This window comes from Triticum urartu, chromosome 5 (assembly GCF_003073215.2).
Source record: "Triticum urartu cultivar G1812 chromosome 5, Tu2.1, whole genome shotgun sequence".
Classification (NCBI taxonomy): Eukaryota; Viridiplantae; Streptophyta; class Magnoliopsida; order Poales; family Poaceae; genus Triticum; species Triticum urartu.
Genome location: NC_053026.1, coordinates 417,704,409 through 417,732,189, shown reverse-complemented (window position 1 = coordinate 417,732,189; position 27,781 = coordinate 417,704,409). Strand labels below are relative to the sequence as shown.

Below are 27,781 nucleotides of genomic sequence, written 5' to 3'. Positions count from 1 at the left end.
CAAGACGATTCATCTTCTGATCCTCCCGCTAATCCCAAGTTGTACCCAGAAGCTTGAGGCTGGAGATAAACATTAAGAAGAAAATGGGAAGCAACAAGTTCTATTAACAACTTTCCACATTTTCTGCCCACAAGGAAGGCACAACTTAAAATGGCAAGGGATTTCGGCACACATTTCAGTGCATGTGCTCCTAAGTAATCAAAGAGGAAGCAGCAACCGCCGACTTCATTTGTCGTTTCATTGGTTTTTTCATAAAGTCGATTTGCCACTGCCGTCTACCGCCCCGCCATAGGCCTCCCCTGCTCTCACCCTTCTTATTCTATGCTAGCTTTACTCAAGTTTTCAAACAAAAATATCAACCAAATAAACCAATAACCAGCTCAAGCACGGGCGCGGCGTTGCGCTGCGCCTTCGCCTGCTAGTCATAATCATATGTCGGGTGTGTGCTCATGATGTTTTTATTCTCTTGATCCGACATTGTGAGTTAATAAAAAGCGCCCTGTATCGGGGAAAAGGTAACATGCATACATTTGAATCACATTCTTTGCCAATATATATGTATAAACTTGACTACGAACAAACATAGGCACATAACTTCATGTTTATTTACATGATAGATAGATTACAACCAAGTTTAATTACAACAGTAAACACTGATATATGTCCATCGGCACATCTGCATATTTACAAAGCACGAGAGCCAAACACCTGAATTGTTTGGAGGTTCAGTCTTCCGACAGTAGCAGTTTGGTGCATGAATCTGCCGTGTGCACTAGTGGGGCTGTATATTCTGTGTACATTCTGCTGCTTGGCACATAAATTTTGGATGAGCCAAAATGATGTCCTCTTATTGACCAAGACATATTTGAACAGTGAACTGAATCACTCTAGGCTTAATTTGCTTCCAGCACCTCCCATTCGTCATCGTCATCATCCGAAGACGTCATATGGTCCTTAGCATGGTTCCTCTGAGGCAGATCATCTCTGTTTTCATTGCTCCCCAAGGGCCGGTCTGTGTCAACTGACGCACTCTTGCAGTCATTCTTGTGGGAAGAATTAGCTGAGCTGCTAGTCGTCACCAAGGCTGATTTAAGCTTGCTTACACGGGCCTGGATGCTTGCTATTTCTCCCCTACGAAAGTAAAACAAGGGCATTCATATTCAGAGGTTGTATCGATAATACAAGAGCTAACTATGGTTGGCCAAAGAGCTAGAAGACAGTATACAGCTCAATTGAAAGCATGGCTTAGTAATCTTCACTAGTTACGAATTTTCTCCTTTTTAGCTCTGTTTTTTTTTACTTTGTTTGACACTTGTTAATCATATAGTATTGATTTATGTTAACAATATAAAAATTGCAGTGGGGAATTCCTCACTGTTATGCTAAAAAAAGTGTCATCTCGCATGCAGCACCAAGCTCAATTTCTACAGGTTCTTGATGCCGAGGCCCCCCAGCTCGACCGGCCTGCAGTCATCGTACCATGCTACTGAGCAGTTGCCACCATTAGCATCGAGGTGATCAGTTCAGAAGAACTTGCGCAACCACTTATCGATGGCCTCGAGCAGTCACTTGGGCATCTCTGTTGCCATCATGGTGTGGATGGAATCGCGGGCAGAATCGTTTTCACCATGACGAGCCACCCTCCTTTGATGATCATCCCGCTCAACAGCCACAAACTTGTTACCAGTTTTGTCCAACAAAGGTTGGTAGTCAGCTACCAGATGGAAAGGCAAGGTTGTTAACAAGATTTTTCACTACGAAGAAGACACAAGTCACCCAAGTTTTGGATGAAGAGTTGGGTGGTTGGGGAGTGCACCCACCCTCCTATCGAGATAGGCTCCAAAACAAAAGGATGTACACGACATAGTATGGCAGAGCCTCATTTTAAAATTATACACACTAACACCGGTCAAATAAATGCATGTATGAATGAGCAGTAAGCCTATATTAGTGGGAGAGTGTAACATACTGCATGATATCAATGATGTGACCCTGGTCCAGCAATTGTTCTCTCAGCTGCAACGAGAAATTTTTGAATCCATTAATACAAGGTATGCAAGAAGAGCAACAATTGAAAGAAACAGTAAAATCTACAAACTAAATTTTGCCTATTACCAAAATGTTCTCTTCGGCTTCCTTTTGGAGCTTTCTTGACTCCTCCATTATGCTCCCCATTGTAGCTTCCTTCTCTTTACGTAACAATAGAGCTAATTTATCTTCTTGAATAATTTGCTCCATTGCTGCAGCCTCTTCCTCCATCGAAGTTGCTAGACGTGCATCTAGTTGAAATTTAATCTGTGCACTCGAATTGGGCATGAACATAAAACATTACTATCAATTTCTTACTCACAAAATAACAGCATCCTTGTTCAATGTTATTCTGTTGGCACTTCGCTCTTAATTAAGTTTAGCTGTTGTTACCTCCTGAACAGCTGTAAGCGCTTCATTTCTTTGAGCAGCCAATTTGGTAAGCTTAGACTGAAGGTCCTGAGTTAGAGCCACCAACGAACAATTTTCTCCACACAATACTTGAGCTTGCTATTTATGAATGAATGAATAGTAAGCCTCATTTTTCAATACATATGAAGATACCAGAGCATTAAGAACATGGTACCTTATCATTTGACTCTTTCGAATTCTCAATGAGCTGGTTAAAGTGCTCTGCCATGGCAAGAAAATTTTGATGTGCCTTGTCAGCATTTTGTTTTGCTAGTCGAGACTTTTCCTCCTGAAGCTCAACCTCTTTCATTTTCATGATTGTTGATTCATACAAACAGCTCAATGATTCCTGCAACGAGCTTTATGTGAATTTTCTAAAAAATTCATGATCAAACTATTGTGTTCTGTATATTTAACCAAATTTTCTTATGTATATTACAGTATAGTTTAAATTTTATTACAAAATTCGGTACCATAATTTGGCAAGTGTTGGCATGCAAAATCTTGGCTTACCAATGACTAATCTGGAAAATTCAGGCCTTAAACAAAGCAAAAAATTCAATAAACATTGGCTTGGAAATTTTTGGTGCCAATCAAGCAGGACCCATTTTATTAAGATAATGGAAGCTTTTTAACCCCGGCCTCTGCATCATAGATGCATGCAGCCACACTTATTACAGAGTTTATTACATCAACAAGAAAAATAATCTCGACTAAAGAAGAAGAGGCCAAAATATCCTGGCCAATAACAACCAAGAGCTATTATACCCACAGCAAGACTACTCTATAAACTAAGAAGTCTATCAGTGGCACGCCATCCAAATCGGGACATAAAGCAGGACCCATATGTTTCTCAATTTTTTTGAGAATCAGAACATATGTTTCTCAATTTGTTTCAGTGTATTTTCCTAATGCTTTCAAGTGAGAAAAAAGAGAAATTACTGGCTGCATGCATACCAATGACTGATAAAAGATTAAACTTCACAGTTTACAAAAACATAACTAGGTAACTGATAATTTGTGATTTCATAATTAAGAGTAAGGATTGAATCAAAAGCAATCCCATTGACTTGGCTTTGTACCGTATTTTTAGACTAATAAGCATGTTTTTTTTCGATAAAGGGTAATATATTAAAATCAAACTGATATAAAAAACACCTGGCCTGAGACTAATAAGAAGATACGAAAAAACATACTGAGCTTTTAAAGTGGTTTATTGACAAGTAGGATTAAAAATATTGTTTCTAAGGAGAAAGCCTTAGTCGTACAACAGTTACCTTGCTTTTAGTGATATCAGAAATATTCTTGTTTATTTCAGTGATATGAAATGACTGAGTGGAGTTATCAAGAAATCCCTCACTTTTATCTGCACCAGGCATCATCCATTCTTCATTAGGCTGATCTGCATCAAGCTCAACCATCGGGCATAAGGAGTAGTACTTATCACCATCGAAATTGCACGTACTAGTAAAAGTTCGGCGATTATTGAAATTGAGATGTATTGAAGGTAGCTCCTCATTATGAACTGTCTCGGAACCACCCTTTTCTTGAAAGGGTTGTAATGAATTATCTACGATTTTGGATGAGGCAAATAAGTCAAATAGCTTGTGTTGATCGTCTAGCTTAACAAAAGACTGCTCATTTTTCTCCTCAGTAAAATTCAATGGTACTTTTGTTGTCTCGTCAACTGTGCATAGATCGCCAAATAAATTGTAGAAGTTGCCATCATTTGCTGACTTGTGGAGCTCAGGGGTATTTTCTGCAGTACAGAGTGCACCCAACTCTTCTCCAGCATTATCTTTGTTTTCAAACAGAACTTGTAAGTCATTATTATCCTTTGGGTTGGAGAGCGTATGGACAGTTGGAGCATTTGGCAAATTCTTTGATGTCTGTTTGTCTTCCTTTGAGTGAAAATTCACAAGTAAGGTTTCCAAGTAACAGTTATCTTCTGACTTGTCGAAATCATGTTTACTTACCTCATCAGAAAGTTTCAGAGGCACTTGCCCTCCATGTTTCACTGCACAATCTGAAGGGCTCTCCTTAAATAATGGCAACATATTCCCAGAAGAGGCAAGCAAATCTGATAGCTCATAATTATCATTACAGTGTTTGCGGTTGCCTATTTCAGTCTCTGGAGTCACTTCATCTTTTTCAGCTGCACAATGATCATTACATCCTCCTGAATCAGACTGCTCATACTCCATCATATGTGGCTCCGCTGCAGATGTCGATGACGATCCAAGCAGAGCATAATGCTCCTGAAGAAGGCTGTTCATTACTGTTGTAGGAATTCTTGTTTCATTTATCACCACTTTATCCTCGATCTGGGAACATTTTTCTATTTTGTTCTTACTCTGGAATGGTCCATCATAATCTGAAAACGGATCACATTCACCAACAGTGCCACTGCTCTCAGCTGACGTACCAAATAGGGCACTGGTATCCTCTCGAGCTCCTAGATCCACCAATGATATCCCTCCAGAGTGCAAGTTAGATTTCCTGGCTAACATTTGGAAACAAACAAGCATGAGACTGAAGGCCCCATTGAATAAACAACTAGCAGATGCACATATTTGATTGCTACAAGTATTTCCATGTAATGGATGAAAACAAACAACAGGAATGAAAAAAAACGGTGCAAAACACAGTGCACAAAGTTACTTACAATCAGTATGGTCGTGTTCTGCATAATCAACATCTTGGAGTGTAAAAACTGTTTCAGTAGGTTCGCTTACTGCTGGAATGACATCGGAAAGAACAAATCCAACAGCTGCATCAACATCAGAGGAATACTGACTGGCTACAGCCTTCAATATTCGAAGATCAACCTGTAACACAAATACAAAGGGGAAAAAATAACCTTAAATATGCCATGTTTTCTTTATCTTGATGTACAGTTGCACATATATTAGAATTGGTCGCGTAAATACAGTAGGAGGTGGTTCATGTTAATGAATCCAGTCTCCAGGATGAAGTAAACCATGTTTGGCATTGGTTGACAGGGAAATCCATAATCCACCAAGGCCGCACAATGAATGTCAGAATTTTATATTTATTTTTTGGAAAGGTTGAATAATGTCAGCATAAATGACTTGATACTTGTGCATTTTACTTGGCTGTTGGCTCCTTGCATCTTCTGTCACTATCTTTTACTGTATTTGCCTATAATTACTTGGCTGGACTTATATTATGCACGTGCAGACCTACTACTGATGTCCCTTCCATATATGATTGTACATACTGAGCAGAGCATTCTCTCTCAATAGTATTATAAATTATCCTTTATTGGCCTAAAGCAGAAATTTACCTCCCTCCAAGAAAAACTGAAATGCTCCCGGGAGTCTATCAACAGATCTTTTGAATTGTCCTATTAATAGATTTCATCAAACAGTTCGTCGGCAACCCATACGGTGGTGCCTTGTAGGAGCTAGAGCACGCCCAGGAAAATCCAAAATGCAGAGGACCGAAAATAAGATTCTCCAAATAGAATCTTCGCGTGTAAGCTAGATGAATTACTCCATTTTTTATTTTATTTTTGCTAAATAGGACTACTACATATTTACATAGAAGAAATTGACCTTGAGGTATTCCAAACAAAAACATGAACAAATCTTGTGGAGCCAGCCAGCCGGACCAATCCATACCTGCGGGAAGACCTCTCGCAGGGCGCAGAAGACCTGCTTGAATGCCATCGCCGACGCCTCCAGAAGTGGAAAGGGGCTGGATTTTTGGTCAAGGAGAAGGGGGCTGACATGAAGGTTGGGGGAGTGGAGAAAACCAGTGAGACAGAGAGAGGGGTGACGGATGGAAAGAAAGAAGTCGAGGGAGACGACAGGTGAGGAGGAAAAGCTCGGATGGGGACGCGCCAGTTACTCGCGAATATTCATGGCGTATAGAATGGCAACTGGGGCCGCATTAGCCGTGGGGGGCATACGGTCAGTGAGTGCCACGGGGGGCTGCGCTTGGCTCCAACCTTCCTGGGAGGCTGGGGCGCGAGGAGACCGGCTTGTCAGTGACACGGATAGTGTGGCTCGTTGTCTCACGGTGGGTTGACTAGGACGGCAACCAGAGGACCTTTTTTTTAGAAAAATACTAGACTTGTCCGGTGTTGCCGACACGGAGGCCGTTGGCACGTCAAGTTTCAATGTGGTCCACCCGTCACACATCGTGTGCATTTCTTTCACAGTGCTGCCGACCACCCGTCACGCCCACCGTGAGCCCGTGGTGTCGCGTCGTGCGTCTTCCGCTACACGAGGCCTCATCTGAGACCTGGACAGGCGGGCCGTCCTGGTGCGTAAGCGGTTCTGTAGTTGGCCGCCGGCTGAAGCGCACGACGGCATCGGCAATGGACGCGTCGACGCCTGACGGAAAACCAACCAATCCATAGGGCCGAACCAGGCTACCGACGCGGCTACGGTACACACTGCAGGCCACCGAGTGCTGGAAGCCATCACAGTTTGGTCCAGCATCAATTTTTTCAGGCACAACTCACAGTCTCTGCTATGCTCTCACTCCACGAGATAACTAGGGCCATGGTACGGACAAGGTTGATGGTTACAAGCATCTGTCATATTTACAGGACCGTGGAAACGGTGAAAAAGACGTGCGGCGTACGTGCTACCCCGAGCCCACAGAGCCGAAGCACTCTCACCAATCTTTCAGAAACTCGTCGGCCAGATCTTTGTAGCTCACCTTTTTCTTCTTGGGAGCCGCGGGATTTGGATCTGGGGCTGGAACCCCCGCACTGTATGACGAACTTCCTGCCGGCGGTGCCGGAGCCACGGGATTGGATGCAGAACCACCTGTCTCAGGCACCGGAGCCCTGTTATCCGACATGGAACTTCTCACACGCGGCGGATCATGCTCGACTTTGGCTGGGGGATCGCTGCTCGCGTCTTCCCTAAGCGACGGTATCATGTCGAGGAGCATCGCGTGCAGAGGATCAACCATCTGTTCTATCTTCTCACCTGCCATGCTCTCTCCTTCACCAGCGTCTGTTCTTTGGGAAGTTCCTTTGCTTTCGAACTTTGGACTGCCTGTCTTCTCCTCTGCGGCACTCAGTTTGACGACTGTGGGCTCTCGATCGTCCAATGTGATGAACTGGGCCCCTGCAGGCGGTCCTTGGTTTTCATCCAGGCTATCTTCTTCCATCTTTACGACAGCATCTGTGCCAACCTTTTGATCTTCTTCACCTGTTTCACCAGGGCCGCTTTCGTCAGATTCACGATAGTCTATTTTCGCTTGCCGGGTTCCTCTTCTAGCACTTGTTCTTCGAACTGGTCTAGGAGCAGCTCGAGGTGGTCGTTGGTGCTTGTCACTGCTATCTTCTTCCATCCTGGAGATGGGATCTGTGTTCGACTTTTCATCATCTTGACCTGTTTCACCAGGACCGTCTTCTTCAGGTTCACCATCATCTATTTTTGCCTGCTTATTTCCTCTTCTAGCCCTTGTTGTTCGGACTGGCCTAGGAGCAGCCCGTACAGTTCTCGAACTACTGCTTGTCGCCCTGCCCCTTTTCCTTGCATGTTTAACATGAGATATTTCAACCTCCTCATTTTCAGCAGTCTTGTCATTAGAGGGCTGGGCCTTTTCCTCACTGAAATAAAACATCAACAATCAAAAGGTAAATAGTTGTTTTCAGAGATGATGAAATGGTGGATACGTTGAACCTTCAAATGTGAACATTCAACATATACCTCCTTTCGATTTGTATTTCTTCTAATGTATCCGGTTTAAGGTTGTAGGCGGTTTCAGGCAATTTCATTTGTTTCTCCACTGAATCTTCTAACCACTTGTTACTGACAACATGCAATCTTTTGTCGTGTAGGTAACGCCTCTCAGCTGGAGAGAAGCTGCATAAACAATAGACTCATTACTGTTCCTATTCCCTGTCACTCACATAATATACAAAAAAAAGCATTAAATCATCACCTCTTGTACAATATGTCAAAATTGTACACCTCAAGAACTGAAACTATAACCAAATGGGTAGCAGGAGCAAGCCTGCTGCAATACTGACCACCATGCATTGTAAGGTCCTGCTTCACCCTCTTTAGTGCAAGATCAGATATTACATTGTAGTCCTCGTTCCTTCAGGAAGAAAACAAAAAAAGGAGAAACAAATAAGTATTGACATTACATGGAAGATGATATTTGGCAGTAAATGAGACTTACACTAAAGGTGCATGATACAAGTAAACGCAGCAACCCTGGAAGAAGCAGAATCTTTCATCTGCATAATACTTCTTTTTGTACCGGTGTACCATGCTTGGATCGACAGTAACTTTGTCCATGTTGATGAATATCTGAACAATGAATCAATGAAAGAACTGAAACTATAACCATAAACTAGCCCTTATAAAAAGGGCAAAAAGCAACAATATTTCAAGTCACAGCCAGCAACACCTTTCCTGCCACTTGCTAGTCAGAGCAACCTTCTCAGCACAAGCTAAGAATTTTATGTGATAAAACCACTTTAACAACAAAATTACAATGCCAGGGGATGCGACAATACGTGGATCTATGGCGAAGTAACAATCCAAAATTATGTTTGTGCTGTCATTCAAACTCTAACAGTGCTCGTTGGGTGAGTTGTTTGATGGCCATTATTAGGGAGATTTAAATTGGTGAAATCTGTCGAAGATTTATGTGTCTGAAAGGGATATCGCAACATGATTTCTCTAGCAAAGAGATACTATCAAATAGTGCTTTCTCTATCTGAGGCTTTATTCACGGGATGTACATAAATGTGGCCTTCAGATATCCCTAAAGCTATAGCCTATTTCAGATTCATCTGTCCCAAGGCTCATGTTGAGGGGTTTGCAAATTGCTCATATATGTACTGTAGCAATCCCATGTAGCTTCCAGCTAGCTACAGGGTGTACTGTAGTATGTGGCTATGTGCACCTTCTACTATATAGCTGACTGAGAGAACTGAGCACCACTCAGTTTGTGGGGCCGCATGAACATCAACCCACCCAGGGGCAGATCTAGGCCAAACAAGGCCAAGGTGCACAGCTCATGGGCTAAGGAGCATACACCAAATTGTGCAGAGCCCATGAAATACCAGGGTGCACACACCAACTTTTATGGGCTGATTGCAAGGAAAAAAGATGTTGGACCCTGGTGCATGTGCACCCTGGTAGCCCAACGTGGCTCCGCCCCTGAACCCACCCATTGGGGTTCAACTGTCATGGTTTGGTGCCTGGTGTCTAGGTCGTTCTTCTATAAACAATGCCATCAGCTTCTATAGCCTGCTGTCTACGTCATTCTTCTATAAACAATGCTATCAGCCATACTATAGCTGGTAGCATGATTAATTCAGACCCCCGTAACACATCTTGATTTTTGAAAAATTGTCACATGTGTTTAAGGAGATAAAGCATTTGCCGCATACAAAAATAAGCTCTGTACCTGCTTCAGGTCAGAAACATCGATGTCCCAGTAGTAAAAATCTGCGTACGAGTCGATCTCTTCAGGAAATTTGTGCCTGGCAAAATCTGCAAGAAAGAGGATATACCTGCACAGCAAAATGCATTAGAATATGTTGGGTAAAAAGATTAGAGGAATATGTGATATAAGCAAAGGACGAACTTGGGTTGCAAACGAAGAAGTATTTTTTGCTTGCAACAGTCCAAGATCCAGGAATAATGAATGATCCTTCCGTGGCGTATGGCCGCCTGATATTTGATACCTGAGAGTGCAGCAAATAGCCTCAAACTGTATGTACTCAGCACCCAGGATAAGGAAAAGTAGCCCTGCACAACAAAAGTGGAATACCTTTCTTCTCCGCTGCTATGCAGTGAGTAACAGAGTCATTAAGATTCATCGAGAAAGATCCTCCATTCTCCACAACCAGTTTATGGAAATAGTCGAGGTTATATGACGGAGGGGTGTTGACAAAATCTAAGTATGATAAGGAATGTACCAGTCCGAATATATGGTGTGCTTTAAAAAGATGCAGATATAGTTGCTTGACCTTCTACACAAATGTGTAGGTAGTGGCATATATGCCAAAAAAAAGGATACAGAACATCGTGTTTGCAAATATCAGGGTTTCGCCCTTTAAGCCTGATATGTCAGTCTTCATAAGATGTGAAGGGATGATTGATACATTCTTCTTCTCCCCCCTTTTGTTTATTTTTGGGTTCTGTAAGTTGTCGTTTTTCAGACTCTTATCATCTTCTGCCTTGTGCATTGACCCATTACTTGAGTGCACGATCTCCACAAATGCTGCAATGATCAATATTCCAGAGTTCATCTTTCAGATATATAATCAATATGCATGGGCATCAGAAGCAATGTGCCTTACTGTGAGATATTCAAATTGAAATGAGGATATTGATACAAAAAAACTATTAAAAGCGCAAAAAAGAATTACATTGCACATCAAGGCACTCGTGCCATGGCTTATCATATCTCACTCGTTGAATGCGGGGGAACCTCAAGCAGTATGGGGCAGCAAAAACCTTCAATATATTGGAAGCAATTGTCAAAAACCAACTGGAGAGCAAATCAGTGATTGGCTAAATTGGACAAGAAGAAATATTTCTTGAGCATAACTTTTTTAAAGACTGCAATACAACAAGTATTCGATTCTTTAAAATGAATTACCTCGGATTTAATTGTTCGAATATCACTTGTTATAGATAGTATGACTGACCTGCAATTCGTGATTTAGCAGATCAGATGCTTGCTACAGCTGAGGCTGGCTAGTAAGAAGCCAAGAACCCAAACGATTAAAGAAAGCTTACTTATCAGGGCTTTCTATCCAAACATCTGGCCGCTCCTTCAAATTGTTTGTTACTTCATAAAATCTGGGTGTTTTTTTGGGGGTTCCACTTTTGATGATTAAAAAAATAGCCATTCATGAGACGGAAATGGGGTGCCTTAACAAATAAATTCAAACATGTAGCATACTAAACTAATAATAATGCAAAAGCAGAAACAAAGACAATATACCTAAAGTGGGGCTTCAGTTTCGCGACTAGAGTGGCAAGTTCTTCATCGGAGAGACCAGTACCGACTCGACAAAATGAAAGAAATCTTGCAAGGATAGCAAAATACATAAAGGTAGGAAACAAAAACTTTGACAATCTGACCATATCAAAAGCTCATAAGAAACACTCTGAGAACTATTAGAACATGAAAAACTGAATGATCAAAATGCTATAATTTTTTTACTTGCTTTTTTTCCTTTTGAGACCAGAACTTAGCTATTAAGAACGTCAATATAGTATTAGGAGAACCGAATTCCCTCTCTTAACCATATATCCACCTACTTTCCCCCACATTGGTAGATATAAAGGTACACAAACTACTGTAGGAGAAAAGGTTTGCTTACCTTTTGGGGTGACTATTATCATCTGAAGACACTGCAAGACCAACTAAAAACTGTGCAACCTATAAATCGGTTTCGAATGATCAGAATTCCTTCATAGCATCCACTTGGAAGAACAAAGATAATTTAAGTATAGTCTTAGCATTACAAGAAAATTGCAGTTGGTAAGTCATGAGTTGTTATGTAAGAATCAAGAGTACACATTCAAAACTTTGCACCTCAGCTAGTGTTAATGTTGAAACCAGAACAGTGAAAGAAGTATGTGAAATTCAAAACAAGCACATGTACACACCTCTCCTCCTCGACGCCCTGATCCATAATATCCACCTAAAAAATAAAGGAATGGACATACACTCAATCACTGCACTCAATCAACAGGTGGAAAAGTTTACTGTTAATACTTCAAGTAAGCATGATGATGCTGACCTATAATAATAACATCCAGATCAGCACCAGCATGTATATAATCAGGCTTTAGTTTAAGCCACTTTCCAGTTCGATCACCAGGTTCCCATTTGGAATCAAGGTCCTTTAGTACAATTCCCTCATCTCTAATCACAAACAATGGATTGAAAAATCATGAGACCACATTTAGTTATTAGTGTTACAAACAGATTGCTACGTTGTTTTGTGTTTAGGAAGTGGAAACAAACCTGTTTTCGACAGTCTCCTTGAAGAATTTCTCAACGTCTTCAATATTGGGAGCAAAAATGGACCAGCATGGTTCATCTACAATTTGCAAGCATAACTACTGTTACATATTACTGAAAGGAAAAAAAAGATATAGCAAAAAAATCAAGCTCGTTATGCACTGCAGAAAATAAATTTGTAAACATAAAAAAAAAAAACATGTCAAAGCAAAAGGACAGTTCTGTTAACACCCCTGTGGCAAATTTTTTGAAGATGTCATCTAGATTTATTTATTTGAATCAGATGTCAAGTTGAGACGGCATATAACTTTCAGGAGCTACCTGGGGGGCGATGGGTGTTTAGACCACCTGTTGGAACCAAAATCTCAAGACGACCCTTTAAAGGTTTGACAACCTTCCGCAGAATTTCGTGCCGCTCCGACAAACTTTGGTGGATAACACTAGTGTCTCCAGAATAAAGAATGTCAAAAGCAATATCTGTACATTCCTAGCGTCAAGCAAAACATGGCCAGCATGAAAAGAAAAAGTGATATGAAAAACTGAAGGGTAAAATAATGTTCCTCATAATTAAGTATTTGCGAACCAAAGGAAAATAAATTTCAGGTCATGTGTTAAATGCATATAGATCTACCCAAGCGAGAAACAAATGTCCTAGTGTTTTCAGGACACTGAAACCCAAAAGGTGTTTCATTACCAATTTGCCAGTTACTCCCTCCGTTCGGAATTACTTGTCGCAGAAATGGATGTATCTAGACGTATTTTAGTTCTAGGTACATCCGTTTCCGAGACAAGTAATTCCGAACAGAGGGAGTAGGTATCAATACAGAAAGCAAGATGCAAGAAGCAGTTAAAAGTGAAGGATACAGCACAACTGCAAGGGGAAAAAGGTAATTTCAGTTAGATAGGGACTGCCATACCAGGGTGAATCTAAAATGAACCTATAGTGAACAAGTTAATGATAAAACCTGTCGATTTGTCTCCAGCCCCTCACTAGCAGCCTTTGCTGTGAATAAAATAGTTTGAGTTCACTGTAAAATATTCAACAGAACATGCAAAATATTACTAATTCCAATGAAAGTTTAAAAACCTATTTCCTGGTTTGAGCCAAATTCAGCAAACCGATTAAGCGCAGTATCCCAAACAAGCATCTCCCCATCCAAAATACACCTGAGGATTCAGTTGAATTCATATCAGAGTTAAGAATGAGTGACCAAGTTGTATTGTGAAATAATCTACACAAAACATTGATATCATTCCCACAGAGAGCTTATATTGTCAAGGAAATAATATAAGGGGCAAGATGATCCCATAATAACTCAGCACATTCGGGTTTGTCTATCTAGCTAACTAGCCAAATAAGACCAACAAACTGACTACATGTTCCAATAATCACTGGAAAGATTTTGTCCATTTGTTTATTATGATAGGACTAAGCCCTGAGATGGACTTCTTTCATGCAAAGTCTAGCATCATTCTTATTAATGCTACAGTACCCCCAAAAAAAGAGGATACTACTGCTTAGTAATAATAAACAATACCTGTCAACCAGGATATTTTCCTTAATAAATTTGGACATCCCAGATGTATATTCAGAATGATCAAGAAAGGTCCTGACATACAGAAAACATTAGTGGGCCAAGATGAGGCTCTCTGTAAACTCAAAAACTTATACGTTTCAGAAGAATGTGCAAGTAAATATGGAACAATTTAATTTACCGTGAGAAGAAATGAATCTCTTCCCCATTCTTGTGAATTTGGATACGATCGCCATCAAATTTGCACTCAGCAACCACTGGTTTGCCATGAAGCTGGAGACAGGGAGGTGGCAGTTTGACGAAGCAGATTCAGGTGATGCCAAAGAGAAATACAGAGAGGGTATTTCCTTGGCAATAGTTACAACATGCAGTGTCACACTAGGAGCTAGAAAAAACAAGGAAATACCTTCTTCCATGCAGATGAAGCGTTACCGACTCTCATAGCTAGCTGAGGCCTCACAGCCTTTCCGACTTCTATATCCTGATCATACAACATAGGAGTAACAGAAGTAATGAGAAAATTGTGTGTGCCTGAAAGATATTCAATGACCTATCCATCCAAAAGATGGCTCCATGCATAGACAAAAGAGCAAAAGGTAAGAGCTACGAAATAATACTACATTTTGAAGACTTTGACCGTTGAACCACGAATAGTATGTGTCAGAAACAAAGTACAAGCAACAGCATAATCACCTGACGTTTATGCCTTTGACTTCGATCATTAAGCTTTTCACAGACCCATTTTAAGTCACAAGTGACATTGAATAAGTCCTCAGCGTCAGGATGAAATTCATGGAATATGCTCTTCTCACTGATCCCCAATTTCAAGTCTATGATGGTACAGGAACATCAAAAGAAATTCAGAAGTACTGTTGGAATGTGCATCAATTATTAAGCATAAAGAAACAATAGTCTGTAGAACAAGTTCACCTTTAATAATGATCATGAGAAGCCACTTCATTTCAAGGGCATTGGTTTTCTTGATCATACTTGAAAGAACCGAAGCCTTCTCAGACCTATATAAAATGAGGAGGAACTTCTGATTTCTGACTTTCAGTCATACACGAATGCGAAGGAAATAGATGCATAAGCTACCTAGTATCACTTGCAGATAGACGATCAAGTGCGTCATTAACCTCCTTTATTGTCAACCCACCAGAAGTCATTCCTTGCCTCCGCTGCAGCACCTGAGTAGAAAAAGGAAATTATGTCAAAAGCGGCCTGAAAAAAAAAGGCAAGATAAGCTGCTACAACAAGCAGCATCTTGATAAATCAATACAGCCACATGCATTTTGAATTGAATCGGCGTTTCTTTATACATTTATAGTATCAAACCAATGACACCATATACAACTACCAATAAGGCTTCCAGCCTTCTACTTTCGAGCCATTAGACCATTTTTCGTTACAAGTTGTGCACCCGAATCACAGAGAACACACTGACGATAGCCAGTGGTACATTGCTAAGCATATGAAGAACATCATGTCAAGCACACAGCTGAAAGGTCAATCCCCTAAGTCAACCTCTAATCCTCAACGGCTAAACCCTACACAATTCAATCAGTTGGCACAATCCATCGAACCCCATACAACAATCCATCAACGGCGAGGCGACGCTGTGATTACGGAGAACGACAATGCTGAATGGTGGGGAAAAAAATGGTCCCGACTGTACCTCGGCGGCGACGAGGGAGAAGTTGCCCGCGTTGCGGCCGCCGCCCCCGCGGCGCCAGTTGGTGAGGCGGACGGCGTCGGGGGAGTCCTTGGCGATTCCGAGCGCTTCGACGAGCGCGGCGGCGAGGGCGGCCTCCTTGAGGCCGTAGGAGCCGCGCTCGCGGTCGAGGGACGGGAGGATGAGGCGGAGCGCGCTGAAGTAGTCGTCCCTGCCGCTGGCCCCGTAGGCGCGGTCGAGGAACGTGCGGAGGCGGCCCCGCTTCTTCGCGGACGTGCGGTCCCGCGTCATGGCCTGGAACATCGCCACCAGGAGCCCGAACCGTACCGTCGCCGCCATCGCCGGCGTCGTGGGTGCGGGGTGGGGACGGCAGAGGGTCGAACCAGGGGCCTCTCTGCAAAACTGCGCCGCCGCTATATTGTTTTTTTTTCCTTGGTTCCTTCTCCCGCACGAGCTCCAGAGGGTTCGGAGGAAATGACGTGGTTTACTTTTGTGTACAACAAGGCCCAACAGACAAACTACACTCGTTCGTTGGCCCACCTTTGCTTTCGTCCGTCACCGTACAAGGCCCGAAACAAAGGAGTGAGAGATATTTTTTATTGTCAAAAAAAAAGGAGTAAGAGATTTTTGTGTTTCAGTGTCTAGTTTATTTCACATTGTTGATTCTAGTCCAAAGCATCCCCGTTTTGTGCAGTCTGTTATTTGCTTAGAATAATACAATTTTTCTATTGATAATTGTATTAAAATACATGGATTATTTAGCAAGTAGTTATGCATAGCATCTAACGACTTTGGGATATTTGACGACTGAGCATAGTTCCAACACTGGATTGGTCTCTAAATGCCAGGCAGCTAAACATAGCATTTGACAACTTGGATGTAGACACTTGCTCATAGGTCATACCATTGTGATTAGAGTTAAAATGGTCCCACTTTATCTTTTCCTTTGCATGTTCAAATGGATGAACATTATTCATGTTTTCCCATCTGGACATCATTGTCCGATATATGGCTCTAAATCTTATTTTGTCCGGAACACATATAGGTCCGCACCTTGTATATCCAGGAATTTTACTACCATACCACAACAAGACCTTTTCCCACGAAGTCATGTTTGTCTTTTATAAATTTAGCGTGACCATTTTTTCTCTCCCGCACGAGCTCGAGAGGGTTCCGAGGAATGCCGTCGTTCAATTTTGGGTAGAAGGACCGAAGGGCGCGTCTATAGCTCACGTGTAGCGAGCGTGAGCCAAACAGTATTTGGAAAAATGTTCTGGATGTATCAAAAAAAGTTCCAGATGTATAAAGAAAATTGATAATGTGTATGAGTAACATAGACATGTATTGAAAAATTATGAAGGCCATAAATTAAAAACTGGTAAAGAAACACATAAAACTGAAGCCTAGATACAAAAGCCATTGAAAACTTACACAGAAACACACACATGAAAAAAAAGAACCTGATTTTCATGCTTCTAAAACCCGCTTCCCAGGAACCCAAATAGGGTTGGACCATATAGCGATTGCCTACTGTATTGTAGTAGCCGAGATACAACCTTGGCGAGGCATGAAAGGCCGAACAACTAAGGATGTATTTGATTTGAGAATGAAGTGGAACGCAACGCCATGGTTCCGTTCCACTGGAATGGGTTGGTTTCGTTCTCGAGTTCGGTAAGAGCAATTCCGAGAAATGGAATGGTTACATTTTGGTGTTTGGTTTGAGAGATGGAATGAAATGGAATTGTTCATCTCATACACTGAATGCATATTGAATTGGATTTGGACAGAAAACTAAACTGACAGCTACATTAGTTCATGGGGGGTGTAAATGCATCTAGTGCCACCCCTAGTTGGTTTTGGAGTATTGACGACAAACCTAGTTGAGGGACTAATGTGTTTGTGAGAATTGCAGGATAACACAGGTAGAAGTCCCTCATTGATTCGGTTTTCCTACCAGAAATGACCCCTAAAAATGTAAGAAGACATTGAAGTCAAAGGTGGTATGTGAAGACATTCACATTGAAGACTATGACAAGAGAAGACATCGCATGAAGACTATGGAGCGCGAAGACTTAGTTCTTTCGTTGTTCTTTTTCTTCTTTGTTGAGTCATAGGAACCACCGTACTGTTAAGTGGGGTCCAAGTGAACCAGTTAGAATGACTGAAGTGATGCTTAACCAAAATCCTATGTCTTCGAGTGAAGACTATGAGAGCAAATCTTGTCCAGAGTTGGACAAGTCAGCTTTGCTTGTAGCTCAAGTAAAGTTGCCGTGTGTGTTTGAAATCTGACCATTGGAACACGTGTTAGTTCCTTAGTGACCAAGGGTCATTTCGGACAAATCAGGTCGGGTTGCCTAGTGGCTATAAATAGCCCACCCCCTACAACCATAAACGGTTGGCTGCTCAAAGTTAGTGCACGGCTTTTGTCGTTTGAGAGCAACCCACCTCGAAGCCTTTGAGAGAGAATTCCTTGCGAGGATAAAGCCCTAAACTCGCAGAGCCAAAGAGTGTTAGGCATCACTTAAGTCTTCCTGTCTGTGTGATCCGAAGACTTATTACACTTGAGGACTGTGAATCCTCCAGCCGGTTAGGCGCCGCGTTCTGAGCATCCAAGAGTCATTGTGGATCGCCGGTGAACGAAGTCTGTGAAGGTTTGGAAGTCTACCTTGAAGACTTACCAGAGTGATTGGGTGAGGACTGGGTGTCCTTAGCTCAAGGGGAATAAGGTGAAGACGAGGTCTTCTGAGTTGAATCTCAGCCTCCCTAACCAGACGTACAGTTGTCACAGCAACTGGAACTGGTCCAACAAATCATTGTCTTCAACGAGTCACTGGTTTCATCCTTCCCTTCCCTTTACTTACTGTTGGTCCTTGTGAAGTCATTGTATGATTGCTTTATCTTTTGTCTTCACTGAGTGACTGCTTGTTCTAATTGGCTTCACAATATCTTCCTACCTGATCTTTACTGCCTAGCTGCTATTAGTCATTGTGCTTTCACTCCATTGAATACTTGACTATGGTTTGCCTAGTGTAGTCTACCTTCCACTGCATGGTAATAGGTTTATTCCTATCGTTTGTCTTCGAAACTTCCATGTTTTGAGGACTTTCATAAAAATCGCCTATTCACCCCCCCCTTTAGTCGATCACTAGCACTTTCAATTGGTATCAGAGCAAGGTACTCCCTTGTTCTGTGTGATTCGATTTAACCACCTGGAGTTTTAGCTATGTCGACTGCAGGGATAATCAAAGTCTCCGTTGCGTGCCCAGTCTTCGATGGAATTGAATATCCCTACTGGAAGAATAAGATGCGCATGCATCTTGAAGCCATTGATGTCGACCTATGGTATGTCGTTGAGAATGGCGTTCCCAAGGCTGGTGAAGGTGTCACCGCTGCTGATGTCAAGAAGTTTGTTCAACTGGACTTCACTGCCAAGAACATCATCTGTGGTCATCTGACCAAAGGACGGTATGGCCGCGTGAGTGCTTTGGAAACATCTAAGCTAGTCTGGGACTGGCTCTCCAAGGTCAACGAAGGCGTCTCAACCCAGAGAGATCAGAGAATCAGTGTCCTTCGCAACCTCTTGTGAAGAAGTTCCAAAAATTCACCAAGAAGAAAGGCTTTAGAAAGTCCTCACGATCAAGCTCAAGGAATGATGAAGCTTCTGCTCATGACTACAAGAAGAGAACATGCCACAAGTGCAAGAAACCTGGTCACTACATCTCTGAGTGTCCACAGTGGGACAATGAGAACAAGAAGAAAAAAGAAGAACAAGGAGTATGATTCTGACGACAAGAAGAAGAAGAAATACTCAAAGTCTTCTTCCAAGTCCTCCTCAAAGTCTTCATCACACAAGAAGAGCTCATCTGGCAAGGCACGTGCGTTTGTTGGCAAGGAAATGGATTCAGAGGAGGAGTCCGCTTCTGAGGAGGCGGAGGTGGAGTCTGAGGAGGAGTCCGATTCTGGCGTTGCGAGTCTGGCTACAACATACTTTGCCAAGTCCATCTTCAACACTGAAGACAGTGACTTCATGCCGACACCGATGCAAATGACAAGGACTACTCCGCTCCTACCTACTGCTTCATGGCACGCGGTGCCAAGGTAAACACACGCACTACTCACTATCAAACATCTAGTGAAGATGACTCTGATTATGGTTCCAAACCCAGCTACAAATCACTTGCTAAAATTGCAACTGAACAACAGAAAGCTATGGAACATATTCAAAAACTGTTAGACAAAAGCGATGATCTGTTAGACGCTGAAATGACTCGATCTCAGTCCTTAATTGAAGACATAAAAAATCTTCACGTTGAGTATGAGGAACTTGAAAGTCGTCATGAAACGCTCTCAACAACTCATGAAAAGCTTTCCTATGATTATCTTCAAAGGAAGCAAGATCTTGAGAAATTGAGAGCGGCTCATGAAGATCTTCAAAAGGAAAACGAGTCACTTCGCGCCAAACAGATCAGTTCAGCTCAGGAAGGATTTGAACCACCATGTCTTAAATGCCTTGAGCGTGATAACGCTACTTCTGTTGCTGAATGTTCTACTGCTGCTACTATTGCAATATCTTCAACTGTTGATGTGGTAACTAACCCCTCTACTGAGGATACCACTGCTATTGCTGATGAGAATGCTAGGTTGAAGACATTGCTTGAAACAGGGATGTTCAAAAGTCTCAAAGGGCATCAGACACTATGTGATGTCATCAAAAGGCAGATCCTGAACCGAAACCCTAGGAAAGAGGGTGTTGGGTTCGAAAGGAAAATGAATGCTGATGGCTCTTACTGGAAACCTGAGCAGTACCCCAAAACCACATGGGTTGCTGCAAAGGAACCTTCAGCGGATCCATCCACCCTATCTGGCTTCACTTGTGCTAATCCCATTGTTATTGATGAATCCTTTGATGCAAACTATAAACTGTTTAAGAATCAGAATGGTGAAGTGTTTGCCAGGTATATTGGTACTAACTGCAGGAATGGGCCGCCTATGAAGAAGGTCTGGGTGCCGAAAAGGTGTTTGGAAAATCTTCCTGTGAATGTCGTCATGACACCACAAGTGAAGAAGACAAACCCCAGACCACAGGCTTCATATGGTCCAAAGGCTTCATACAGACAGAGGACTCACCTGAGTCGCACTAACACAAATGTTTTGCAGGGAAACCTTACTCAGGCCTATGAATATGAGCGTGTTTCATTAAACCGCCATGTTCATAAGACCAAAAACTATTCTGCTTATCCTTATGAGTACTATTGTCCACTTGTAAGACTTTTTGCTAGGGCTCCAAAGCCAAAGTTCTCAGATGCTGCACTTAGACTCATTGCTTCGAAGCCACCCTTGAAGATGTGGGTGTCTAAGAAAGCTTAACTCTCTTTTGCAGGGAAAGGTCTCCAGCCGAAAACCAAAATCGTCTGACGCTATTGCTGGGGACCTTAAACATCTTGTAGGGCGCAACATCAAATGCCCAAATGGTCTTATTATGTATTTTGTTCCTGAGTCGCTTGCCACTTGCCCTATTAGTCCTAATCTCGATCTAAGCTTTCATAATTCACTGGCTCGTCAAATGTTTTTGCTTCACAATTCTCTTCGTGAAGCCTATCCCCCTAACTGCACTGTAGGGTACGACACCAGCTACTTCAGAATGGATTATTGATAGTGGGTGTACCAATCACATGACTGGTAAGCGAAGCCTTCTTATGGACTCAACCTTACGTCCATCTGACAAAAGTCACATCACATTTGCTGACACTGGTAAAAGTAAGGTATTGGGTCTAGGTAGAGTTGCAATCTCAAAGGATCAACACATGGATAAAGTCATGCTTGTTGAATCCCTTGGTTTCAACTTAATGTCTGCCTCAATGCTTTGTGATTTAAACATGATTGTGATGTTTGGAAAATATCGTTGCCTTGTTCTAATGGAATCTGACAAGTCTCTAGTGTTTGAAGGGTATCGGAAAGATGATTTGTACGTGGTAGATTTCTCAGCAGGACCACAGCTTGCCGTATGTCTTCTAGCAAAAGCTTCAGAATGCTGGCTCTGGCATCGGAGGCTAGGGCATGCTGGCATGAGGAACTTGCACACTCTTGCAAGAAAGAAGCATGTCATAGGCATCGAGGGCGTCAAGTTCAAGAAGGATCACTTATGCGGTGCCTGTGAAGCAGGAAAGATGACGAGGGCCAAGCATCTCTCGAAGACAATCATGACAATGACTCAACTCATCGAACTGCTCCACATGAATCTTTTCGGTCCCACTCATTACTCAACTCTTACTACTACTGCTTGTCTCTATGGCATTGTCATTGTTGATGATTATTCAAGATATACTTGGGTGCATATAATCCTCTACAAGATTGAAGTGCAGGATGTCTTCAGACGCTTCGCCAATCGAGCAATGAACAACTATGGCGTCAAGATAAAGCACATCAGAAGTGAAAATGGCACTGACTTCAAGAACACTGGCCTAGATACATATCTTGATACTTTGGGCATCACACATGAATTCTCAGCTCCGTACACGCCACAACAGAATGGCGTCGTCGAACGCAAGAACAGAACACCTATTGAGATGGCTCGGACGATGCTTGATGAATACAAGACTCCAAAAAAATTCTGGCCTGAAGCCATTGATACTGCATGCCATATCATCAACCGTGTTTATCTTCACAAGCTTCTAAACAAGACATCCTATGAGCTCCTTGCTAGCAAGAAGCCAAATGTCAGTTACTTCAGAGTATTTGGTGCCAGGTGCTGGATCAAGGATCCACATCACACTTCAAAATTTGCACCAAAAGCACATGAAGGTTTTATGCTTGGATATGGAAAGGATTCACACTCCTACAGAGTCTTCAACCTCTTTCACTATAAAGTGGTTGAAACTGTGGATGTGCGGTTCGATGAGACTAACGGCTCGCAAAGAGAGCACCTGCCAAATGTGCTAGATGAAGTTCCATCTAGTGAATCAATCAAACTTATGGGAGCTGGAGAAATCATACCTTCTGAAGCTCAGCCTGAAGAGGAACTTATCATCTCCGCACCTGATCAACCTGAAGACAATGATCAACCTGACGACAATGCTCAGCCTGAAGATAATCCTTCTAACGATGACAATGATCAGCAAGAGCAAAATCTTCGTCCTGTACATCCTCGTGTTGCAAATGAAGTACAAATTGAGAGAATAATTGATAGCATCAATGCACCAGGTCCACTTACTCGTTCAAGGGCAACACAGCTAGCAAATTTCTATGGGCACTTCGCATTTGTCTCAATATCTGAACCCAAGAAAGTTGATGAAGCCTTCATGGAACCTGAATGGATTCAAGCTATGCAAGAAGAGCTTCAACAGTTTGAGCTGAATAATGTATGGGAACTGGTTAAGCGTCCCGATCCTCGCAAGCACAATATAATAGGCACCAAATGGATATATCGCAACAAGCAAGATGAGCATGGTCAAGTTGTCAGAAACAAAGCTCGTCTCGTTGCTCAAGGATATACTCAAGTTGAAGGGATTGACTTCGCGAGACATTTGCTCATGTGGCTAGACTTGAAGCCATATGCATACTGCTGGCCTATGCAAATCATCATAACATTCTTCTGCATCAAATGGATGTGAAGAGCGCTTTTCTCAATGGAAAGATTGATGAAGAAGTGTATGTTGCACAACCGCCTGGCTTTGAAGATCCAAAACATCCTGACATGGTGTACAAGCTCAACAAGGCATTGTATGGCCTCAAACAAGCCCCTAGGGCTTGGTATGACACACTCAAAGACTTCCTGAAGAGCAAAGGCTTCAAACCTGGTTCCCTCGACCCCACTCTCTTCACGAAGACATATGATGGTGAACTGTTTGTGTGCCAAATATATGTGGATGACATTATCTTCGGCTGCACCAATCAGAAATACACTGATGAGTTTGGATATATGATGCAAGAGCAATATCAGATGTCCATGATGGGAGAGCTGAAGTTCTTCCTTGGTCTTCAAATACGTCAGCAACGCAACGGCATCTTTATATCTCAAGAGAAATACCTCAAAGATTGCCTGAAGAAATTTGGAATGCAAGATTGCAAAGGCTACACGACGCCAATGCCAGCCAAACATCATCTGGGTCCCGACGACAATGGTAAAGAGTTTGATCAAAAGGTATATTGCTCCATGATTGGTTCCTTACTTTATTTATGTGCATCTAGGCCAGATATCATGCTTAGTGTTTGCATGTGTGCCCGGTTCCAAGCGGCACCAAAGGAATAGCATCACTTAGCTGTGAAGCGAATTCTCAGATATTTGGCTCACACCCAACACTAGGATTATGGTATCCAAAGGGCTCAGAGTTTGATCTAGTTTGATTCTCGGATGCTGATTATGCTGGTGACAAGGTGGATCGCAAGTCTACATCAGGCACATGTCATTTTCTGGGACGATCACTTGTATGTTGGTCTTCAAAGAAGCAGAACTGTGTATCTCTCTCCACTGCTGAATCTGAATACATTGCTGCTGGATCTTGCTGCGCTCAGCTTCTATGGATGAAGCAAACACTCCAAGACGATGGAATTCACCTGAAGCAAGTACCACTCTACTGCGACAACGAAAGCGCCATCAAGATTGCCAACAACCCAGTTCAGCACTTGAAGACAAAGCACATTGAAATTCGTCATCACTTTCTCAGAGATCATGTTGTGAAGGAAGATATTGATATCATACACGTCAACACTGAAGAGCAATTGGCAGATATCTTCACCAAGCCCTTGGATGAGAAGAGGTTTTGCAAGTTACGGTGTGAGCTAAATATCTTGGAATCCTAAAATGTCCTGTGACCAGGCACACATCCTAACACTTATGCATGTTGAAGACTTAGATGTGCAACACACGAAGTAAAGTATATCTTCAATCAATGAAGACTTACATTCTGAGTGTGAATACATTAACGTGGAATTTGACTTCAGAGCGCCACGATAATTGTGCGCCATGTCTGGGTCTAATACTTCCTATATGGTGGGTAACGCCACCACCAAATTCTTCTGTTTGAAGTGTTTTACCCATGGCGTTACATGTGCTATGTCTTCACATTTTGTTTTTCTTCATTTTCAACTTGTCTTCATGATTATCTTCACTATGTTGACTTGATTGTCTTCTGATATATACATACTAGTGTTCTGGCCTCTACAACATTCACTTATAGCTACGTCTTTCTTGTTGAATCTTTTGAACTAAGTGAATGTGATCGGACCCTAATCTCTCTATGCGTTCTATCTCAAACTCTATCTGTCCAAATCATATGCATTCTATTAGAACTGTCGAATGTCTTCTCTACGTCCTAGTCAGCAGAAGATACAGAGACAAACATTAAGTCCGTTTTCAATGCTAATTCCTTCACCTGAAACCCGAAGAAGTGGGAACGACCACCCGACAATCCAGGCGTGCGTGGGAACATGGAACAACCTCCGATATGTTGCATGATGGCCACGTGTCCTTCGGATGTGAATTGCCAGGGGCACCTATGTAATAACACTGTGTCGTCCCTGTCCCTATAAATACACGCCTCACCACAGTCATTATCCTTTCTTCCACTCTCGCACAAACCCTAGCACCACCACTAGCCCTCGACGACGCCGGCGATGAAGCGCTTAGCTGCCGCGACCTCACTGACGCCATCTTCACGCCGGCCGCGGACATCGTCTTCTCCGCCGTCGCCGTAGGTGTCCTCCGTCGCCAAGTTAGGGCACGGACGATCGAACTGCTCGGCCTCCTCTCCCACTCCATCTAGCAGTTCTTCGTGTGGTAAATAAAACTTCCTTTTTATGGCCCCTTTGATCCTATAGATTCATCACTTTCTACCATAAGCAGTTTCTGTTCACACAAGTTGGATCTATTTCATACTGCATCTCATAATATGCCTAGTATGTTCACTTATGCTTCACAAAGTAGTTATATTCCTCACTCGTACTTATTCCTGGATTCGTACAAATCTGGAACCAACTCTCTATCTATGAGTGAATGTCTTCGCACTATGAGGTCAATGTCTTCTAAACTGATTTATCTTCAAAATCTTCTGAGAATGCATATGACCTCTTCCCCTTCCCTCGCACCTTAATGCTGTCACATGTACATGTCCGTGGGAGAATCCCTTGGTTCTCATAGTCTGCATTCGTTTGCAGAATTCTTACAGCATCACATTAACTCTCCCGAAGCCAGTTCCTGTTTGACCAGAAAGCGAAAGCCTTTGAAGCCTTTAAACGTGTTGAAGCCCTTTAAGCTTCATGGCACCGTAGAAACCTACAAGAAAGGGTGGCAGACAGCGTCGTGGCAACACCTCAAGAGATTTGCCTCCTGACCTCTATGAGCTGTACAAGACAGATCCAGAGGAGGACTACAATCAGCGAAAAACTCGAATCCAATGGATTCGAAGATATTGGGAAGAGCAATGGTTCAAGTATAGGTTTGTGACCCAAGAATATGCTGAGAAGAACGCCATCAAACGACCATGGGGAGACATTCTATACAGAAATCTTCAACCCAAGTCCAGAGCTGAAGCCATTGAACAAGGCTTCTATCCTTGCATGGTCCGTGGACCGCAGCCTGCGGATGCAGACCCATCTTCATTACTGTGGTGCCGCGATGATAATCTGTTCAAGCGCAACCTTCAATTTGCCAGGAACTCGGCCAAAGAGAACAAGAAGTCACGAGGCTTAGACTTCAATCCAGCCCCCTCTGCTCCTCGTGCTGATGGCACACGCGAAGCTGAACCCAATCTTGTTGGGCCCTTCTACAACCTGGAAGGTCTCATCACTCATATCATGGTTCAAGGGATAGCTGTGGATGAGCCTGCAGATGACGCTGAATCTGATGAAGCGCCTGCACCGCCGAAGCCAAAGAAACTGAAGAAGCCTAAAGCTTCAAAGCCTACTCCTGCACCAAAGGTCTTATAGGCGAAACCTCTGGCCACTGCACCTCCTGAACACAGTGTGCAATCTGAAGATTTGTCACGCATCTCCAAGCCCTCGAGAGTAAAGATTCCCTTGCAACCCACCAGCCAAGAACTGACTGCTTCTGCTATTCTGCGCAACGACGCCATTGATCTGTCGAGCGATGAAGATCTTGCAGATGACGATCTTGAGCAACTGATCAAGAGCAAAGAAGAAGCAGAAATCTTCAATGATTTGCCTCTCTTTGACGTAGCAATCCTTCACAACTTCATTGATGAGTGGTTTGAAACCCCCAATCTCAGCTTTGATGATCTGCAACTTCCAATTGGCCTCAGCGTCGCTTTCACTGGCACCATTGCTTCTGAGCTAGCTCTAGCTCAGTGCATCATTGAACTGAAGCAAAAGATCGACTATGAGAAAGCTCAGTTCAAGCAGCACATGGCAAAGCTCAGCGTGCAAGATGTCAAGAACTTCAAGACTATGCTGCATGAGCTCAAGGAAGCCTTTCTCAAGAAACGCGAAGAAGCTAAAGGTTCTCGTGAGCGCATGAAGAGTCTGACTGACAAGTGCGTGCAAGCCTACAATGAAGCTGAAAAGCGCAAGGCTCTTGGGCGTCCTGGCATCGATCTCAGGATGGCTGCAACGAAGAAGAAGAAGCCAGCTGTGGCCAAACCCGAAGCAACACGGCAGGAAGCACATCCCATTGTCTTCCCAGCCAGTATGACAGGCTCGAAGCCTAAGGTCCCCGCAGTGGCTTCAGAATTAAAGAAGACAAGGGCTGCCGAGGCTAAAGCCAGAAAGAGGAAACATCCTGAAGCTTCTGATGTTGCTCGCTCCAAGAAGAAGCGCAAAACCAAGAAAGATCGGACTGCTCGCACAGAGCCCCTTATTGTTGAGCCCATCTCGGTTGCTCGTCCTGCCTCTTCGCATCAAGAACGACGGATGGTAATTCATGAGCCTACTTCCACAGAGGCTCCTGAAGTTGAAGACATTCCAGCAGTTGACCCCACCGCTGCTGAAGACATTGGTCACCATGACAATGTTGAAGATGATGAAGTCCTTCCTTAGATCGAGCACCAATTGGTATCATCGCCTGTGCTTATGCACAGCGAACTCATCAGCATTGGTCGTCCTCTGACACCAACTGCTCAGGATGCATCGTGGGCTGATCACCCACAGAGACAAGACACTCCAAGCTCTCCCCAACCGCAAGCTACCCCAACAG

At 42.9% G+C, this 27,781-nt stretch overlaps 2 protein-coding genes across 3 annotated transcripts; both read right to left on the bottom strand.

Annotated features, from left to right (window-relative positions):
* Window positions 1–522: 522 nt before the first annotated feature.
* Window positions 523–6,299, bottom strand: LOC125509438. The gene is made up of 9 exons (XM_048674421.1): window positions 6,084–6,299; window positions 5,105–5,267; window positions 3,905–4,942; window positions 3,717–3,805; window positions 2,615–2,788; window positions 2,422–2,538; window positions 2,116–2,295; window positions 1,970–2,016; window positions 523–1,131 (listed from the first exon to the last, which is right to left on the bottom strand). Exons 1-9 carry the CDS (start codon window positions 6,129–6,131, stop codon window positions 894–896), a joined length of 2,094 nt encoding a protein of 697 aa, XP_048530378.1. The 5' UTR covers window positions 6,132–6,299; the 3' UTR covers window positions 523–893.
* A 638-nt stretch (window positions 6,300–6,937) lies between these two features.
* On the bottom strand, window positions 6,938–16,087 carry LOC125509437 (putative DNA ligase 4). 2 transcript variants are annotated; one of them, XM_048674419.1, is made up of 27 exons: window positions 15,640–16,087; window positions 15,060–15,151; window positions 14,895–14,980; window positions 14,658–14,794; window positions 14,371–14,445; window positions 14,146–14,237; window positions 13,968–14,039; window positions 13,517–13,596; window positions 13,395–13,432; window positions 13,294–13,300; window positions 12,751–12,906; window positions 12,433–12,508; window positions 12,206–12,330; window positions 12,072–12,106; window positions 11,783–11,841; window positions 11,401–11,484; window positions 11,193–11,285; window positions 11,053–11,101; window positions 10,820–10,907; window positions 10,468–10,671; window positions 10,219–10,344; window positions 10,033–10,132; window positions 9,853–9,958; window positions 8,614–8,744; window positions 8,371–8,529; window positions 8,136–8,291; window positions 6,938–8,035 (listed from the first exon to the last, which is right to left on the bottom strand). In XM_048674419.1, exons 1-27 carry the CDS (start codon window positions 15,973–15,975, stop codon window positions 7,087–7,089), a joined length of 3,711 nt encoding a protein of 1,236 aa, XP_048530376.1. In that variant the 5' UTR covers window positions 15,976–16,087; the 3' UTR covers window positions 6,938–7,086. The 2 variants fall into 2 exon arrangements, with proteins under 2 accessions (XP_048530376.1, XP_048530377.1); XM_048674420.1 differs by having other exon boundaries at window positions 11,193–11,279.
* Between the last annotated feature and the right edge of the window lie 11,694 nt (window positions 16,088–27,781).